We start from the raw sequence: 18,685 nt of genomic DNA on the forward strand, positions 1-18,685 counted from the left end.
GTGGTCAGTGCCCCGAGGAGGGGGTGGGAAGAGCTCACATGCAGCAGGGTCAAATGCAGCGCCAGCAATACTTGACGGTAAAAGGCGTTTCAGTGCAGCTTGAGAGAAAACGAAATTCAACTCCATTATCGTGAAAATTACATCCATTGAATATTAGATAAGGAAAAGTCAGCGTTCGATTTCTGAAATGCAAGATGTAAGTGCACGCCGGGCGATAAATGTAATGATACTCTTAAGCAACTCTATTCTGGAAGCATCGAGAGCCTCATGTTTAGGGAGACCGCTGCCTGGGGGTCGCCACGGCGTATCTGTGCGCTGGGTTTGTACAGCCCGGCGCCTGCTCGCTAGGGGGGCTGGTAGATGTCCAGCAAAGGCTACTGGAGGCTGAGCTTGGAGGGCCCATTAAATGGGGGCACCCTCCAGCAGTGCCCTGCCCCCTGGGGCACTGGGCCACGCTGGGGAGCCAGAGCATGGACCAGGAACAAAACCCACGGGGGTGCGTGGTGAGGCACGTCAGGTGGCCGGGGCAGCAGAGAGGAGCCAAGCGCACAGCGGCGACAGGCACCCACTGCGAAGGCGTCGGAAGAGCAGAGGGGGTGCGGGGGCCCAGGAGGCCCACCCCCCACAGCAGCAGCCCCGCCCCTCCCTGCTCCTGCCCGGGCTCTGCTGTGGGTTCACAGGCGAGTTCCATTACCCCTCTGGGCCCAGTGTTCTCCATGAAACGAGCATGCTAACCAAGAGGTCCTTTGGTGAACGGATGGATACATACAGCGTGGTCCATCCAGAGCACGGAATATTACTCAGCACTAAACAGAAATGAGCTATCAAGCCATGAAAAGCCACGGAGGCAACGAGCGGGGGAAGCCAGCGTGAGGAGGCCACAGCGCACCGTGTGGCCACGGCTCAGTGACGTTCTAGAAAAGGCAAACCTGTCAGAGGCGGCCAGGGGCTGCGGGAGGGGCCCGCGGATGCAAGGGCAGCGAGGCTGGTCTGCACGACACGGCACCAGCGCGTCCAAGGCTTCACACAGGTGTCCAGACCCCGAGAACGCACACCACCAAGAGCGAGCGCTCAGCAAACTGGGCTTTTACTACTAATGGCGTAGCAGCTCCGAGGCACAGCCAATAGGGGGGCTGAAGCATCTCCCAGCCAGCCACCCCCGGAATGGCACCCCGCCCCGCAGCCAGATCACAGAATCGGGCACCGCTGCCCACTGCCAGAGACCTACAGGGTCTTCCCGGATTCCAAACCTCGCCTCCAGCCCACGTGTGAGCCTTGGGCTTCTGCTCCCAACAGCCTCCAAACCTGGGCATCTGGCCATCTCCCCCGCCCCTGGTCCCCACCGAGCTCTCTGCCTCCCCTCCGCTACCCTCAGCCACACAGGCACTGGCCCAAGACACTGCCACTGGAACAGGGCGGGGCACAGAGCAGGGGGTCAGCGAAGAAACACACAGCCCCGCCCGTGCGCTGGACAGACGCCATCACTGCGTTCCACACTCGGGACTCGGGCAGCGCCGTGGTCCCCCCGGGCTTGGGTGAGGATGGCCGCTGCGTTTAAGCCGTCACTGTTGAGCATACACTAACTTGATGTCCGGAGACCCGTTACTCTGTCGCCGTTCAAAACTCCGTGCTTTGGAAACACCTCCTCCAGAACTTAGTGTCCCTCCCAGCCCCATCACGCTCCCCTACCTGCTGCACCTCTGATCACTGACCAATACCAGCAGGGGGCCGGCGGGACACCACCCCCAGCTGGGGCTGCCCAAGGGATCATCCGAGGGGCCCAGCTGTTGCGGCACTCGGTGGGAGGACTCCTTGCGTATACAGTTATTAATGACTTTATTTATACACCAATATTTAGTACTGCTTGCAATTAAGCAGATCTGCTTTCAAAATATGACTAATTAGAGAAGAGTCATGTTGGCAGGGAGAAGACACGGCGTCCCAGCAGCCAGAGGCGAGACCAGGTGCTGGATCTCAGACCCAGTGGGTTTTTGGGCACCCCCAAGCCTTGGAGGACCCGGGCGGGGGCAGAGAGAGGGGAGGAGGGGAGAGGAGGGCAAGAGCGTTGCAGTCCTCAAGCCAGGAGCCCTCGTTTGTATGGTGCGTGTTAACCATGTTCTCTGGCCTGACACTGGCTGCTACCTGGAAGCCAGCAGAGAAGTTCGGAGCTGCCTGGTCCCAGGCTGACATTCTGGGGCGGGGGGCAGTCCTGGAGAGAGCTTGTGCGTGATCCATATGGGGTGGTGGGTAAAATCTGCTGTTAGTCACCGGCGGGCACCTGTCCCCGTGACACCCTCACTGACTTATATCTAGTAAGAGGCAAGATCTGCTCTCTGACTGCGCGGAGTGACTGCTTGCGGTCAGAACACGGTTCTGGTGGCAGAGGAGGCTGAAGGCCTTGGTTCCTGGGGGCATCGGTAACAGGACTCTCCCAAGCGCTGGCATCCCAGGCAGTCTGAGAACCAGTGTCCCTGGCAGTCGTCTACCTGACCCACAAGGGTCCCTGTCCTGTGCCAGGCGCTGAGCTGGGGCCAAGGACGCGGAGACAGAGATGGCCCAGAGGCCAACCCTGACCTTGACCCTGAGGTCCTCCAGGTGGGTGACGTGGGCATGGAAACAGACAGCTACACGGCCCATGGTGGCACGGAGCGCCTGGTGGATGCCGGAAGTCTCGGGAGTGGCCCGTCCCAGCCCCTGGGGGCGGGCTGCTGAGCGTGGCGGACACCCCAGACCCCACGCCCCTCGCCCCTCAGCCTTGCTGCTTTCAGCACCAGCTCAGCCACCGGAGGCCGTCCCTCCAAAGAGCTGGAGAGCTGGGAGGGCGGGAGGGCGGACAAACACCATGAGGGGCGACAACGCCCGCCCGGGCATGCAGACGCGGCCCCGCCTTCTGGGGAACACGCCCTCGCTGCTGGGGTGAGCGGGGCCTGGGTGTCTGCCCAGCCCTGGCACCTGGAGCGTGGACGCACCAGAGATGTCCCACCCTGGGGCAGGACTACCAGCTTCTGTGGTCACTAGAGTCAGGGTCAGGGAGTGAAGTCTGGGGGCCTCTAGGTGAGGACCCCATCTGGCAAGGCACCTCTCCAGAGAAGGCTGGCCATGCCCCCCACCCCACTGGCCACGGCAGTGGCTGGTGGTAGAGGGATGTGCCCCCGGGAGCCCTGTGTGTTGTGCACACCGAGGGAAGACGCAGAGGGACAGAGCCCCAGAGAGGCAGAGGAGGGCGGCTGTGACGCCGCGGGTGGACCAGGAGGGATGCAGGGCGGGAGAAGAGGTGAAGAGACGGAGCTTGGTGGTGGCGGTGATCAAGGCACCGGGTGTGTTTACGAACACGCCTGCTCAGGCCTGCGTGGAGGCCGGATTAGGAGAGGGAGGCTGTGTGCGTCCTGGGCCCCGGGGGGCACGCCTGCACCCTCAGCGGGGTCGCTGCCTCCGTGAAGCTCCGAACCCACACAGCAGCCCCAAGTCCGGGCCGTGAGAGGCCTGGGAAGTGAGCTAATAAGCAGAGCGACGGACAGCCATCCGTCACCGTCAGCCTGAGGGCCTGGCCGGGCGGCTGTGGCCTCCGGGACGGGGCGCCTTCTGTGGAGGGTGGGTCTGCGCTCCTCGACGGCGCAGATGGGGTCGGGGTGCCCAGATCCAGCAGGGAAGGGAGATAGCGCCCAGCCACCCACCGTGGGTCACTCGGGAATACTTCCCAAGGGCCTCCTGTGTGCTGGCCCCGGGGGCTTCAAGTCAGAGCCGATGGGGGGAACAGGCAGGGGACCCGCACACGCCCAGGACAGGCTCCGAGGGGGAGAAAACTGCTTTTGTACATAGCAGGTACTCAAGTAATAATACCTGTTTCCTGCCAGCCTCCCCTCGCCCTAAGGACAGAGAGACAACTGCCCACTGCAGAGACCCAGGCCTGGGCTCACGAGCCAGCGGCACCGGCGAGCGCTCAAAGCCCACGCGGGGGATGGACGAGGAGGCCCTTCAGGCCGGCCCTGCTCTGCATTCGGCCCTCGTCCCTGAGCTGCTGGTCAGCATGCAAGAGGCCAGCACGACGCAGGCTTTGGAAAGGATCCTTGAGATCAGAAGATTTGCTGGAGTGGATATAAATAGCCCAAAGCTCCCAGCCCAGCTGCTGAGCCAGCGATGCGGGCCAGGCGGTCAGGGGGACTCCCTAAGCCTGGGTCCAAACTCGCCTTCGTGGAGCGGCCGCCCCGCAACCTCCTCTGCCCTTCGGGCCCTGTGCCCCACCCCGACCCCGCTGCCTGTCCGAGTTCCTCTCTCCAAACGCAAACTGCTTCCGAACCAAGGCAGAATCATCCGCGGGCCGCTGGTTTGCTGTGGAGGGACTCAAGGGGCAGGGGGCACGCGTGGGCAGGAACACCTGGGGTGCTGGGGGGCACAGAGCTATAGACACACCCTGTCGTCTGTGACGCCAGGCCAGGGCCAGTCCTGCTTTCACCCAATGCCTATAACGAATCTCATTCGTCTCGACATTGAACTGCAGATACAGCACCGTCAACTCTAGTGAAAGGCATTTTCTGACGGGCACACAGCAGCCCTTCTCCTCCCCGCGCCACCTCCCATCAGGTCTGCATCCCCCGAGGGGGCTGACCCCCGCGTCCCCCTGCGTGCCCCTGGCCCCAGCCTCTCTGCTCCAGCATCCCCCACACTGTACAGGCTGGCGCTTACGAGGCTTGGCAAACAGTAGTTATATGAAAGAATATAACGATGAGCCTCCAGCGAACGCAACACACGGGGGAGAGAAGAGACGGTCTGTCTCCCGTCTGTCCCTCTGTCTGTCCCTCTGTCTGCCTTGTCTGCCGGCAGCCCAGGCAGTACCCTATCTGTCACAAGACACACACCATCCCCGAGGGTCCAGGGGCCCTTGCCCGACCCCCACCTATGTATCTCACGCTGTAAGAAGTAACCAGCCCTCGTGGCGCATGTCAGAGTCTGGAGGTGAGCGGTCCAGGCTGTACGGGGCAGTCCCCCCCAAGTGTCGGGGGCCCTGGCGCCTTCCAGCTCACTGGCCCTGCCTCCTGACAGTGTGACCACTGCCCTCATGATCCACAGTGGCCGCCTGTGCTCCAGCCATCACCTCCTCATTCCAGCCAATAGGAAGAAGAAGAAACAGGGAAAGGACCCACCCCTTCCTTTAAAGGCACTTCCTGGAAACTGCACACTTCTGCTTACCTCTTACTGGCCAGAGCAGTTACACGGCCATATCTAACTACCTGGGAGGCTGGGAAAGATGTTCTTTATTCTCCCTGGCATTGTGGCCATATTAAAACACAAAACACACCAAAAATGAGGTTTTAATAAAGAGAAAGCAGATACCGGGAGGCAGCCATTTAGGTCACATGTCCTCCCCACCCAGGCCAGGGATCACCCCCTTTCCACCTCCAAGACCCCTTTCACCATCTTCCCCACAACCTGCCAAATAATAAGGCTTGAGAACTCCTGTGGAAGGAGCTCTCCCCCTCTCCCGTGCTGTGCTGACCGGCTCTGTCCTACGAGAAGGCTTCTCTCTCTCCTTATGCCCACTTTTCCAGGTGAGGAGGAAACTTGCCAGCCTGCAAGGATGAGGCCAGGACCCAAATCCAGGCCCGTGTGCTCCCAACTCAGCAATCTGTTTTAATCAAACTGCACTTGGCAAGCTGGGGCATGAGCGGGGCCCCAGCCCCCGACCTCCTCACGGGATGGAGCAGCCTGAGACGCACCTGCCCTGGAGATGGCCCTCGAGATGTCCCAACTGTGAGGAGTGCCCCCGTGCAGCGTGGGTCTGACTGCACCAAGGCCGGCCTTTCACGGACAGAGAGCCAAGCTCCGCCTGCACTGTGGCTGGGCTGGGCTGAGCCTGCAGGCCCTGGGCAGTCCAGACCCCGCCTGGGGTCCCGCTCATTAAACCAGGCGCTCAGGCGCCCCAACTGGGTGCACAGAGAGGTCCCCACGAGCTTGCGAGCTGGAGAGGGCACAGTCTGCTTCAATCAAATGAAAGCAGAGGAGAGCTATTCAGGGAGAAAACCGGTGAGCTCTGGCTGAAGCTGTCACCTTGAGGGACGTCAAACACCAAGCTTTCCTAGAGGGACATGCAGAGCCCCGAGGGCCGTGCAAGAGAGATATGCGCCCACCTGGGGCTGGCTGTGCCCGCCCCTGACACCTGCCCCCACGCCCTGCATGGGGCAGAGGCGGCACCTGCTTCCCCAGAGGCAACGAGGCACCTCCCTGTGCCCCTAACCTGCCGCCCCGCACACGTCTGCACACAGCAAGGCTCTGGAACTTGCTGGATGGAACCTGGAGCGTGGGTTCAGTGGAGAGGGAAAGACAGCCCCTCCAGACTCAGAGCAGTCCAGGCAGAGGAGACAGGCCGAGGCGCAGACAGAGCAAAGGCAACTCTCTCCCCTCCATCCACCCCAGTCTCCTGCAGCTCAGGGCACGGGGCAGCTGGCATCTGGTGAATGACAGTCTGGGGAGATGGCCGTGAATCAGCTCCTCCCCAGCCGCCTTCTCCCTCACGGACCAGAGTCGGCAGGCTTCTCCGCAAGGAGGTCGCGCCCCACGGATGCCGGTCCTGCTCGGCACTGTCCTGCAGATCCACCCTCACCCTCTCCTCCTGGCCTGGAGCTCTCAGCTCTCCGGGGGCGGGAGAGAAGGGGCTCCCTGAGCGCTCCCCACAGGAAGAGGCCTGCGCAGGCCTTGTCTGGACCACTGCCAGCAGGACCACCCTCCCATCGCCGCCACGGCCTGGCCCCCGGGCAGAGCCCCAGGGCACAGCCGGTGTGGCTCTCAGGACCACAGACACGGAGTAGGACAGAACACGGGTGTGGGCTCATCTGGCCCTGCCACTTCCTAGCTGTGCAACCCCGGGAAAGACACGCCACCACTCTGAGCCTCAGTTTCCTCATCTGTAAGGGGGGGCACACAGATTAAAAAGGGGTCAGGGAACACACAGCAGGCCCTCAGCCCACCTCCCGGCAGAGACCGCCTGCCAGGAAAGCCACCGACTCCAGAAGACAAGCAGGGAAAGCCCAGCTGCAGGTGAAGATGCCAGGCGCTCGGCTTTGCTGAGCCCTCCCTGCCCGAAGAGAGAGTGGGCGCACGTCCACACGATAACTGCCTCTGCGTGTGCTTACTAATCGTGTGGGCACAGCCGCAGCAACGTCACGCGTGTCACAAAAGGTTGCCCCCAAAAGACGCTGAGGACGAAAGTCCAGGCTCAGTGGGAAGAGAAGCCCCTGTGCCTCCAAGGATGCTACTGACTGCCCCTGGGGCGCACACACTCCTTTCCGGAGCCCCTGGACTTGCTCGCCTGTCAGCTGTGGACTTGTTTTAAATGCTCTTTTGTTTTTTTCTGACCCCCTGGACTGTAGCCCTCCAGGCTCCTCTGTCCATGGTATTATCCCAACAAGAACACTGGAGAGGGTTGCCATTTGCTGCTCCAGAGGATCTTCCCCAACCAGGGATCAAACCCATATCTCCTTCATCGGCAGGAGTGGTCTACCACTGAGCCACCCGGGAAGGCCCTCGTTTAAAACGTCTCATCTGAAACATAAGTGGTTTGCTGGGCGGGCATCTGATGGGAGCCAGGATCCGGCGCGGCCAGCTCGATGGAGGGGAGAGGCAGGGCTCCCAGCTGGGGACCGCCACAGCAGGCCAGATGGGGCGCCCCAGGGGGCCCAGGGCTGCGGCACACGCAGAAGTCAAGACCCACTCTCACGTGGATCAGAACCACGAGGAGTTCCAAGATGGAAGCCGGTCCCTACGGGACACAAGGGGTCTCCGGGGGCAGGAACGAAGCGCGTCCAGGCAGAGGGCCCCACGTGAGCCAAGGCACGGAGCGTGAAAACTGCACGCGTCGGGGTGAGCAGCAGAGGGCAGTGCTGGCGGCCAACCCACCTGGGGCAGGTTTGGGAGCGAGAGAGAGCCTGCAGGGAAAAGATGTCTGGGCAAGATGTCTCGGGACGGGGGAGGAACGGAGAGAGAGGAGGGCTGTGCTCCTCGGGCTCCCTGAGAGGCAGGCAGGGGCTCCGCACACCCCCGGTGTGGGATCCCCGCCCCCGCAGGCCAGCGGCCCCCTCCCCAGCAGAAGTGAGGCTGCTCAGGGTGCCTGCGAGGCTGGGGGAGCAGGGGTGTGCTCTTAATTACCGCAGTTATCACAAACGCGTCAGCCGTGATCAGTTCCTCCAGACCACCCCCCACCACCACCGCCCTTCTCCCTGGATGTTTTGGCGGCTCCGCCATATGGCAGAGTTAAAAATACAGCTCAGAGTGAGGGGGTGCAGACGGGAGTGGGCAGGTTCCCGGCGTGGCGGGCGGGCATCTGGTCAGGCCGGCCTGGGACACACTCTGAGCCCAGGTACCCCAGCTCCTGCTGGGCTACGGCTGGACAACACCCGTCAGACACCTGGCACCATGGAGAGCGACCCACCAGGGGCCGGACCGGCGCCAGAGCCCACACACAGAGTGGCCCTTTTGGCCTGGGGGGAAGTGACAGCATGGGGCCTGGGCCCCCCCCGAGTGCAGGGGGGAAGAGGGCTGCAACTCCTTGCTCTTCCTCCCAGTGGGGGGTGTGTGCAGTCCTCTCCCGCCTGAAACTGGCCTTGGGATCTGCTTGACCAATAGCAGGTGGCAGAAGTGACCTCGTGGGATCCCCAAGGTCGAGCCACAGGAAGCCTCAGAACGCGGCATTCCCAGCCTCCCTCCAAGCCTCAGAACCCCGGCTCTGGGGTCTCCAGACCCCCGAGCTGGAGAGGCCAGGTGTGGACACTCTGGTCCACAGGGCCAGCAATCTGGGTGTCTCCACTGGTTCCCAGATCCCCGAGGAAGGTGTTCTGGATGCTCCAGACTAGAATGTCCACTATTTGAACACCACTAAGTAACCACCCTTATGGCAGAAAGTGAAGAACTAAAGAGCCTCTTGATGAAAGAAGAGAGTAAAAATGTTGGCTTAAAGCTCAACATTCAGAAAATGAAGATCACGGCATCTGGTCCCATCACTTCATGGGAAATAGATGGGGAAACAGTGGACACAGTGGCAGACTTTATTTTTGGGGGCTCCAAAAGCACTGCGGATGGTGATTGCAGCCATGAAATTAAAAGACGCTTACTCCTTGGAAGGAAAGTCATGACCAACCTAGACAGCATATTCGGAGAAGGCAGTGGCACCCCACTCCAGTACTCTTGCCTGGAAAATCCCATGGGCAGAGGAGCCCAGTAGGCTGCAGTCCATGGGGTCCTGAAGAGTCAGACACGACTGAGCGACTTCACTTACACTTTTCACTTTCATGCATTGGAGAAGGAAATGGCAGCCCACTCCAGTGCTCTTGCCTGGAGAATCCCAGGGATGGGGGAGCCGGGTGGGCTGCTGTCTATGGGGTCACACAGAGTCGGACACGACCGAAGTGACTCAGCAGCAGCAGCAGAGTAATTCCCAGCAACCGCACAGGAAGCATGAGACCCAGCTGCACCAGCCCCGCCCTGCAGCATCTCAGCTCGAAGGACCGGGCTCGCCTTAAGCCTCTGGATTTTAGAGCAATCTGTTACTCAGCCACAGATACCTGGACGCTCATTCGTTCACCGACTCACTCATGCATTCACTCAACGTGTTCATTAACATCCACCCCCAGGCAGCCACCCCGGGGAGGCCGATGTCCCTGCCTGGGCTGCCTCTACAGAGAGGTGAGTGAGGGGTGCTGGAGGCAGGGTCCAGGGGGTCAGCCAGCCCCACTCTCTCACCAGTCCAGAGACACCGCAGACAACACAGGCCAACACCTGGGCTGCTTGTTGTTCAGTCACTAAGACGTGTTGCGCTCTTTGCGACCCCATGGAATGCAGCACGCCAGGCTTCCCTGTCCATCACCACCTCCCAGAGCTTGCTCAGACTCATGTCCATGGAGTCAGTGATGCCATCCAACCATCTCATCCTCTCCTTCCGCCTTCAGTCTTTCCCAGCATCAGGGTCTTTTCCAATGAGTCAGTTCTTTGCATTGGTGGCCGAAGTATTGGAGCTTCAGCTTCAGCATCAGTCATTCCAGTGAATATTCAGGGTTGATTTCCTTCAGAATGGACTGGTTGGATCTCCTTGCAGTCTGAGGGACTCTCAAGCATCTTCTCCAACACCACAGTTCAAAAGCATCAATTCTTCGGTGCTCAGCCTTCTTTATGGTCCAACTCTCTCGCCCTTACATGACCACCGGAAAAACCATAGCCTTGACTAGACGGACCTTCATCTTTCTGGTGAAGCAATGAGCTCTCCCTTCCGTCTGGACAGGTAGTTGGGGGGTTAGACAGGATGGGGCTTGTTCCTTTTATCCAGAACCCATGTGCCCCGCTCGCGTCCAGGACCCCCAAGTCCTACGGCGTCTCCTGCAGCCCCTGCTCCCTGGTTCCCCCTCCCGGAGCCACGTGTCCTGTCCAGCGCCCTCCCCCAGGCAGCCCCCCTGGGGACGCCCCGCGTCTGCTCCCAGAGCCCCTCAGGACCGCAGCTGCTGGTCCTGCCCACCCACCACCTGCAGCTTCCCCCTCTCCTCTCCCTCGCTGTCCTCTGGGTCCCTTTGCTGCAGACACACCGGTCTCCTCATGGCACCTGGACCATGCCAGGTACACTGTCCACTCAGGCAACCAAAAGGGGGACACAGTGACCGCTGTCCCCGCCAGAGACAGCAGTGCCAGGGCCCCGAGAGAGGGCCCTCACCCTCCAAGGGGAGCAGGAGGGGCGGGGCCTCACCCCAGGCTGACCTCCCGGGCCACCCGCCCATCCACAGTGCTCCTCAGGCTGTCAGGGAGCCCCGAGGCCTGTCCCGGGTCTCACGCCCTCACCTGTAAGGGCCCTGGTGCCACGGCCGTCCAGGAGGACGCTGGGGTTTCACGGGGCACCTCGTGCCACCCCCGCCCTGCTGGACACCAGACAGGCATGACCGACTGCGAGAGCCAGGTCTGTCGCCAGGACACGGGCTGCGGGAGCCCCGTCTTCTGCCCGCAGCAGGCCCGGTGCCCCGGGGGGCAGAGGGCTGCCCAGGGTCCTCAGGGTCCGTGTGGTCTGACACTCTCCGTGCAGAGCAAACAGGCCCCTCCAGCCAGCAAGATGGGGGGCAGAGCCGGGGGGGGGGCAAAAAGGACCGCGTGCCCAGTGTGTTGCGAGGGTCAACACACCGGAGAGGCCTCAGTGGCAGGCCGGCCCATCCTCATCATGTGCTTGGGGAAGCGCACCAGCCCCGCTGGAGCCTGACAGCTTCAGAGTCCCTCCCCTGCACACGGCACCTCCTGCTTGCCACCATCCCATCAAGTGGGGGCCACCACCCCCATCATTTTGCAGGAAAAGGACTCGGGCTCCTGGTGTTGAAGTAACTTCCCCAAGGAGACCAGAGTGCAGCAGAGGCCAAACCCGACGCTCAAAGGGAAAAGGCAGGGCTGTCCCAGGATGGACGGTGGTGCTGGAGGCAGTCCTGGCTCCTGGAGCAAAAGCCTGGGTGCGCCGACCACGCACAACCAGAATCAGCCCCAAACACCGACACCGCGCAGTGAGCAGGTCTGGCGCGACAGTGCCCGGGTTCTAGAGGCAGGCAGGCCCGCGTGCGAATTCTGCCTCTGCCCTGGTGACCACCGGCAACCTCTCGGAGCCTCAGCATTCACATCTGCAAAATGGGGTGATGGTAGCCCACACGTGTCACGGCGCTGGAGCACCGGGAAAGCCTTCGTTATTACCAGGACTCGATTGTTGTCGAAGCGCTCCGGAGTTTGGGTGCCCAGAGCCCAGGGTCACTGCCTGTTCCTCCGTGAAACTCGCTTCCTCCAAGGAAAGCTGAGTGTCTCACAACGAGGCTCAAAGCACAGCTTTGTTGAGGGTGAGCGGCCTTGTTCCCCAGCCCCACCCCCCAAAGCTGACGTTGGTTCTCAGCAAGCGCCCTGGGCTGCTGTGCCTGCCCGGGCCTCCCCTGGCCCACTGTCCCCACTCCCAGGCCCGGCACGACCACAGGCAGCACGTCCAACCCCAGACAGGCTGTGCGCCCACTTCCCGTCTCGGCGCCCTCGTGTGCTGTCTGCTGCCGAGAGACCATCCTCTCTCTCGCTCTTCAAGCCTGGCCTCAAACGCCACCTCCTCTAGGAAGTCTTCGGAGGCTGACGCCCAAGCCTGGCCATCTGCCTCTTGCTGGAGGCTGCCTGCACACCACTCAGCTCCCCTCTCACCCCGGCCCAGGGTCTGTGTCCCTGACAACGTGGAGGCCGTGGAGGAGCCGCTGATTGAGACCAAGGACCAGGCAGGGCTGAGTCACCAGGAGCCGTCAGGGGGGACAAGGAGATAGTGGGTCTGTGAGGCGCAGCCCAGCTCCTGCCTCAAACTGGTTCCATACCCCCTCCCCGGATGGACAGGCATGTTGTGAACAAACTACAAAGCCTTCACTCGAGAATTGGGGCGGGGTGGGGGTGGGGGTGGGGGTGGGGGTGAGCGGTGTTCTGCCTGCTTCAGTCCTTTCGACATTTCCATAGGTTTGGAAATTTCAAATAAAGCAACCCTCAAGGGCTGTCTGGGTACCCCAAGCCTCCCCTGAGCCAGCGTCCCTGGTGTCCTGCAGCACCAGGCACCCCGCAATCCCGCAACCTGGTCTCTGGAGCAGGGCCGCCTCCCCAGCCCACTGGCCTGGGGGCACCTGGGGCAGAGCCTGCCTTACTCCATCCGTCCTCCCCCTGGGGGATGCCTGAGGCTGACGGGTGCCTGCAGACCTGAGCAGAGCTGAGCAGCTGAGGTGTCATCATGGGGCCACCCAGAGGATCCCTATGAGGCTGGGGAACGTGGATTGCAGAAGGTGTTTGATAACCTCAAGGCTGCGGCTCTTCACTCAGTGAAGCATAAGCACTCAGCATCCCTAATAACTGGTGTGGCATCGCCCGTCAACACGGCACTCCTGGAAGAGCAGGATTCGGACCCTGAAGGTCCACGGTCCTGGGGATTCCTAGCAAGGGCGTCACTCTGGGAAGCTTGCTCTGAAGTCAGGGTGTTTCTGCTGCAGCCTGACCTGTGTCTGCAGGGTGGTGGGGCGGGGGTGGCGGAAGATTCGAGGCCCCCTGATTTCCCAGCTGCCTTGCGACCTCCTCGGCGGCTTCTGCTCCATTTCAGTGAGGTCAGCTCACGCCCCCCTCCCAGAGCCTGCCCGACGCCCAGCCGGTCACTTTGTGCCTGCTGCTCTGTGGCCAATTACACAGATGACACCCTGACTCGCTCAGAATGGTGCCCTCCCCAAGTCGGGCAAAGCTTGGCTCTTTCTTACAAAAGCAGAAAGCAGGGAACAAAAAAACCCCCAAGATCAGCTGTCAAAACAATGTCATCGACGAAGCAGCTGACAAGCAGCCACACAGCTGACCGAAACTGCCCCTGACCCCAGACTCCTGAGTGCAAACCTCACAGGCACAGCCCTGAGAGCTCCGCAGGCTTGGAGGCCTGAACCAGATTTATCTCAGGATTTATCCTCCAGGCTGTAACAGAATCACTGGCTTAGCGTGTCGGACGGCCGGCAGACAGCGTCAGAGAAGCAGCTCCTTGTTTCTGCGGACTCGACCATCTGCCTGAGAAAGAACGGCTCGCCCCGCTCCCCGGGATGTGACCATGTGTTCTGCAGCCGGACTGAGGCCCTGCAGGCACAGAGCAGCCCGTTCCCGGCGGGGGGACATCCTCCTCGGCACCAGCTACTCGGCTGGGAGAACAAGAGTATCATTGACCGAGAACGGGAGCCCGGTATCTCTCTTGGCCGCCCCCTCCGCCCTTGGAGATCAGAGAAGCCTGCTCAGCCTCTCCCGGCCTGTGCGAGTCCCCAGAGGTGGAATCAGAGGCGGCCGGGACCTCCGACCCTGCGGCCCGGATCTGGGGTTCCCCGGCCACTCTGAAGATAAATGTGCTCTCGGAGGCTCCCAGCCAGGACCCGCCCCGTAAGGCGCTCGAGTCCCCTCCTCCAGCCCACCCCTCATCGCCGGTCACCCTCGAGCATCACCCCTTCCCTCTCCCCTGAAACTGACGCGCCTTCGTCATGGTTAATATCAGCACAGACCGGAGGAGCACCCGTTTGGAAAGTCCGCAGAGACTGAACGCCACTGGAAACCTCCCCCGGAGTGAGTCACCAGCTCGCAGCTCCAGAAAAACGTCCTCTCCGGTGAGTTGACAGCCCCCGAGGGCTGGAGGGGACGCGGGCACCGAGGCAGGCGGCTCCACCGGGCCTTCCAGCCTCATCAGGCCGAGGCTGACTTCTGCTGGAAACTCAGGAGCAGAAGCCGGGAGGCAGCGTCCCATGCCACCCTGGGCCCCTCCGCACGGCAGCCTCGGGTGACGCTGCAGACCCGGCCTGGGTGTCAAGGGCCCAGGAGGCGGGACAAGCGCCATGCACGCCGGGCCTCCTCCAGCGCCGCAGGCTGGGAGTCACGCAGGACCGATGGGAGGATGTCTGATCACTGGGGAGCGTGAAGGGCAGGTGCAGGCGGGGGGGTGAGAGCAGGGTCCCCCACTCCTGGCTTGACACTGGACAGGCAGGAGGGCCACAGCTGGTCCCGGGACCTCTCTGAGCATCAGTCTCCACATCCGTGAAACGGGAGAGGCCACCGTCCCCGCCTCATGGGAGCGCTGGGCCCACGAAAGGAGCCGGTAAACGCGAAGACCCGGAGCAGGGCGGGCGCATGGGGCGCCCTCGGGGACGCCGCAGTGACGCACACACCTGCTCCCCCCGCGTCTGGGTCTGCATGTTCATCGGCACAGCTGTACCCACGAAAGCCCATGCTGACTTTCTAATGGAGAGCACACAGATCCCAATCAAGCCCCCTGTGTTCAGCAGGATCTACCGAGCATCTATTATGAGCCCGAATTCCTGGAGGGTTGGGAGGGGCCGGTTCTAGAAACTTTAGGATGGAGCTGACTGAACACTGGATGTGAATTTTGATGTCACCAAAAAAAAGCAGTGAGACACTCAATGGAACCAAAGGCGTCCCATTCTTTCCCTGCTATTACCCTGTTTTCCCCAAAGCCGAGAGACTCACGGTGACAACCTTCAGCCGAGATGGGACGGGGACTTCCTGAGAAGGGGTTAAAGATCTTTGGGTGGAAAGGTTTCCCCCACGCCCAGGAACTCCCCCGAGGACTGCCTGGGGGAGGCGGTCCAGAGATGACTGGCGTCCAGTGTGAGCCTGTCCCACGGCCTCTGTCTTCACGTTTCCCCAGCAGGACGCTGCGCCTGCCAGGCAGGTGGGGGCACCCTGTCCAGTGGCCAAGGGGCCAGGGTTGCTGACTCAAGCGAGGCCCAGCCGAGCCTGCCTGCTTGCTAGGCCCTCAACCTCAGGGGCCCCGGTCTTCAGGTGGGGGGCAGGTCCTGGGAAAGTGGAGCGGGTCCCCCTGCAGGAAGCAGTCTCAACGGTTTGGACTCGCACTGCCCGTCGGCTCGGGCCAGCCAGGTACAGACCTCCTGGTCTCTACCCCAGGGAGCCGACCCCCCCACCCCACCTCACCTTCGGGACCGTCTCCTCCAGGGTGCTGTGCCCCACTCCACATGCCCCAGAGGTCTCACCCTCCAACCTGTGCTCACCTGGGCCCCCAAAATGAGACCCTGCCTGACAAGGAAAGAGTGTGCCGTGCATTAAGCACCCACTGTGTACATTTTCTGCACATCCTTTATCTTCTCTTTGTACTCAGAAAGAGCCTGGTGGCAGCCTGTTTCTGTGAATTAAACACCCCGAAGCTAAGAGGAGGCCTGCCCCGCAGCCCCTGGGGCCCGGCCGCCTGCCTGCGCCGTGCACCCCCGGCTGCCTTCTCCGCTCTCTGTTTTGGGTTTCCAGCACACCACCAATGGCTCCGCATCCAGTAGGCACTGAATAAAAGCCAGTTGCTCTCCCCCTTACTTCTTAGGCATAAATCACCTCTCTCCACGGATGGGCAGGGGCCCCTCAAATCTGGTCTGGAAAAGCAGCCCACAGCTCACTCCCCCAACACTGCAGGGGCCAGAACCCACCCTCCAGAAGGGAGAAGGCATGTATGTGCCACCAGCCCAGGGCATGGGCCCCGTGGAGGGAGGGGGGCTCCAGCGCCCTCTCTCCTCAAAGGCTAGGGAAAGACACGGATGGGGAAGCGGGCCCCAGTCCTGTCAATACGCTCGAGCCTCCCAGCCCGACTCCTTACTTCTCACGTGTGGCCCCAAAGCCGCAGCACCCTCACCCCCAGGAGCTTGTGAGACCCTCAGGCCCTCCGGCTGCCCCGCTCCCAGACCCGCTGGTCAGCATCTGCTTCTTAGCACCATCCCCAGGCCCCTGTGTGTGCCTTCCAGCCTGAGACGCTCCCCTCCACCCAGAACTCCGTGTTGCCACCGTCTCTCTTGAAAAAGACGCGACCACAGGCTCTGAAGCCACGCTGGGGATGCGTGACCCAAGCCCCGCCTCAGCACCCCGGCTCCCTCTCTCTGAGCCTGCCGCCCGCACCAGCACTGGGGGTGGGGGTCCCCAAGCAGGCTCGCAGCATCCTCCGGCCACACCTGGTCACCGGAAGTGACTCTGAAGGGGAAGAAGGAGCCCTCGGACGCTGCTGCGAGGCACCTGCCCACAGTATGTGGCCCCGGGGCCCTGCCTGCCGAGCCGCTGACGGCTTCCTCTGGGCCCGGCTCTTCCATGAGTCCCTGCCTGGGGGGTCAGGACTCAGGAGAGATCGAGCGACAGAGGGGTCTCGAAGATGCCGGAGCGCCAGGGGCAGAATACAGAGGCGGCGTGGGGCCTCTTCCCTCTCCAGTGATCCCGGCTGAGAGCGGTTCCATCCCGCCTCTGCCCTCCCAGCACACAAACAGAAAGAAGTTTGCCACTGGCCTGGCACCGCAGAGCCACCGGGCTCACCCGGGCCCTGACCCACCCAGGCGCCCCTCCTCCTCCAGGGCCCACTAGAGCCAGGAGCTCGGCCCAGGACCACGCAGGAAGCCGGCCGCAGGGAGGCTTCTCTGTCCCATGACCGCAGCCTGCACAGCCCGGCCAAGGGCAGAGGCACATGGGGTCTCGGGTGACCAGAGGACCAGACAGCCACACCTGGACGCCTGGGAATCAGGAGCCCCTCCCCCGAAGGATTGTGGAGTCGGGGTAACTCTTCCCCCATCATTTCTGCCCACCCCTAACCTCCCAGAAACTCTTCCCTGAAGCTGCGTACCACTGGCATTCCACCCCCTACCCCAAAACCCACGCAAACAGTTTCTCCCCCGCCCCAGTCCGTGATGTGTGGGCCAGGCGGTCCCAAAGACACGGGGACCGAGGGGTTAGACAGGGCGCAAAGCACGCAGGAACCCCACCCCCCAGGAAACCCGAGCCCCAGCGACCCGCGAGCCCCGCGCTCCCCGCCTCGCCCAGATGGGCACCAGGACTTGTGCGGAGCGGGGCCGGGCACACGACTCCGGACCCACGGGAGGCAAACGCGCGGCAGGGACACCGGGGCCCGCGCGGCCATGCAGTCCTGCCCCATCCCATCTCCGGCTTAATCCTCGCTCCGAAATAGCCCCGGGTAATCTCAGGGCCGAGAGGGCGGGTATTAACCCGGAGCCGCGAAGGAAGAGACGGCGGCGTCCCGAGGGAGGAGGGCTCCGCGCGACCTGGGCTGGAGGCAGCAGAGAGTCCCTCTCCGAGGGAAGCTACCCGCGAGGGACCCAGGCCCGTTCGAGGGCGGGATCTGCGCCTGCTGCGCCCCGGCGCTCCGGGTCTGGGGTCTCCGGGTCAGGGGTTCCGGACTCGCCTCCCAAAGCCCCGGGAGCGCCCGGACAGCCCTCTGTGGCGGGACCAGCCCGCATCCGAGCTCCCGGGTCGCTGGAACCCGAGCCCCCGAGCCGGCCGTCCGCGGAGAGCCGGGCGCGCGGGAGCGCCGGACCGCGCCCCGGAGCCCCTTTCCCTGGGAGCTCAATCCCGCAGAGACCTCGTCCCGGGGTGGGCTGCGACCCCGCCGGGGGTACCCCGAGGTGCCCCCCGGCCGGGCACCCTCCACGCCGAGCCCTGAGGGGCGCGGGGGGCCCCCAAGAAGTTCGCGCGCCCCCGACACGCCCGCCGCCCCCGGTCCCCCGCTTACTTGTCGCGGTGGCCGCCGAGCTCCGGGGTGGCGCCGAGCGGCGGCGGGCCGGGGCCGGGGTCGGGGCGGCGGGCGCACGCGGCCAGGTGTCGCCGGTGCCGCTCCAGCAGGCCGGCGTTCTCGCGGCTCAGCCTCGCCACTTGGCGCTCCAGCTCCTCGATGCGCCGCCGCCGGCGCGCCAGCAGCTCCTGCTGCGCCGCGACGATCCGGGTCAGCTCCTGCAGGCACTCGGCCGCCTGGCCGGGGGGCTCGGCGGCGCTCGCCATGGTCCCCGCCTCGGGCGCGCGGGCGGCGGCGCGGCGGCGGCTCTGCGCGGGCGGCGCGGCGCGGGGCTCGGCCCGGGGGGCGCGGCGCGCGGGGCCCGGCGCGGCCCCGCCTCGGCGCCCGGCTCCCGCCTCCGCCCGCGCCCGCCCCGGGCGCCTCCGCGCCGCCTGCCGGCCCCGCGGCCGCGCCGGAGCGGACAGGGCGCGGAGCTGCGGCCGCCGCGGGCGGGCGAGGAGTTCGCAAAGTGCTGGCTGCGGCGCGGGCGGCGCGGGAGCCGGAGCCCGGCGGCCGGCGCGGGCGGCGCGGGCGGAGCGGGCGGGCGGCGGCGGGAGGGCGCCGCCTGCCGGCCCCGCGCCCCGCGCCCGCGCCCGC

The 18,685-nt window shown here is 63.5% G+C and overlaps 1 protein-coding gene across 1 annotated transcript in view; it reads right to left on the minus strand.

The window, feature by feature from the left end:
• The window catches only part of IQSEC1 (IQ motif and Sec7 domain ArfGEF 1), a 275,586-nt gene extending 257,271 nt beyond the window's left edge, over positions 1-18,315 (minus strand). The window contains exon 1 of the mRNA XM_052655387.1: positions 18,050-18,315. Coding sequence (XP_052511347.1) covers positions 18,050-18,315 — 266 coding nt within the window. The remainder of the gene's footprint in view (positions 1-18,049) is intronic.
• Between the last annotated feature and the right edge of the window lie 370 nt (positions 18,316-18,685).

The sequence above is a fragment of the Budorcas taxicolor genome, chromosome 1 (genome assembly GCF_023091745.1).
Source record: "Budorcas taxicolor isolate Tak-1 chromosome 1, Takin1.1, whole genome shotgun sequence".
NCBI classification, from domain to species: domain Eukaryota; kingdom Metazoa; phylum Chordata; class Mammalia; order Artiodactyla; family Bovidae; genus Budorcas; species Budorcas taxicolor.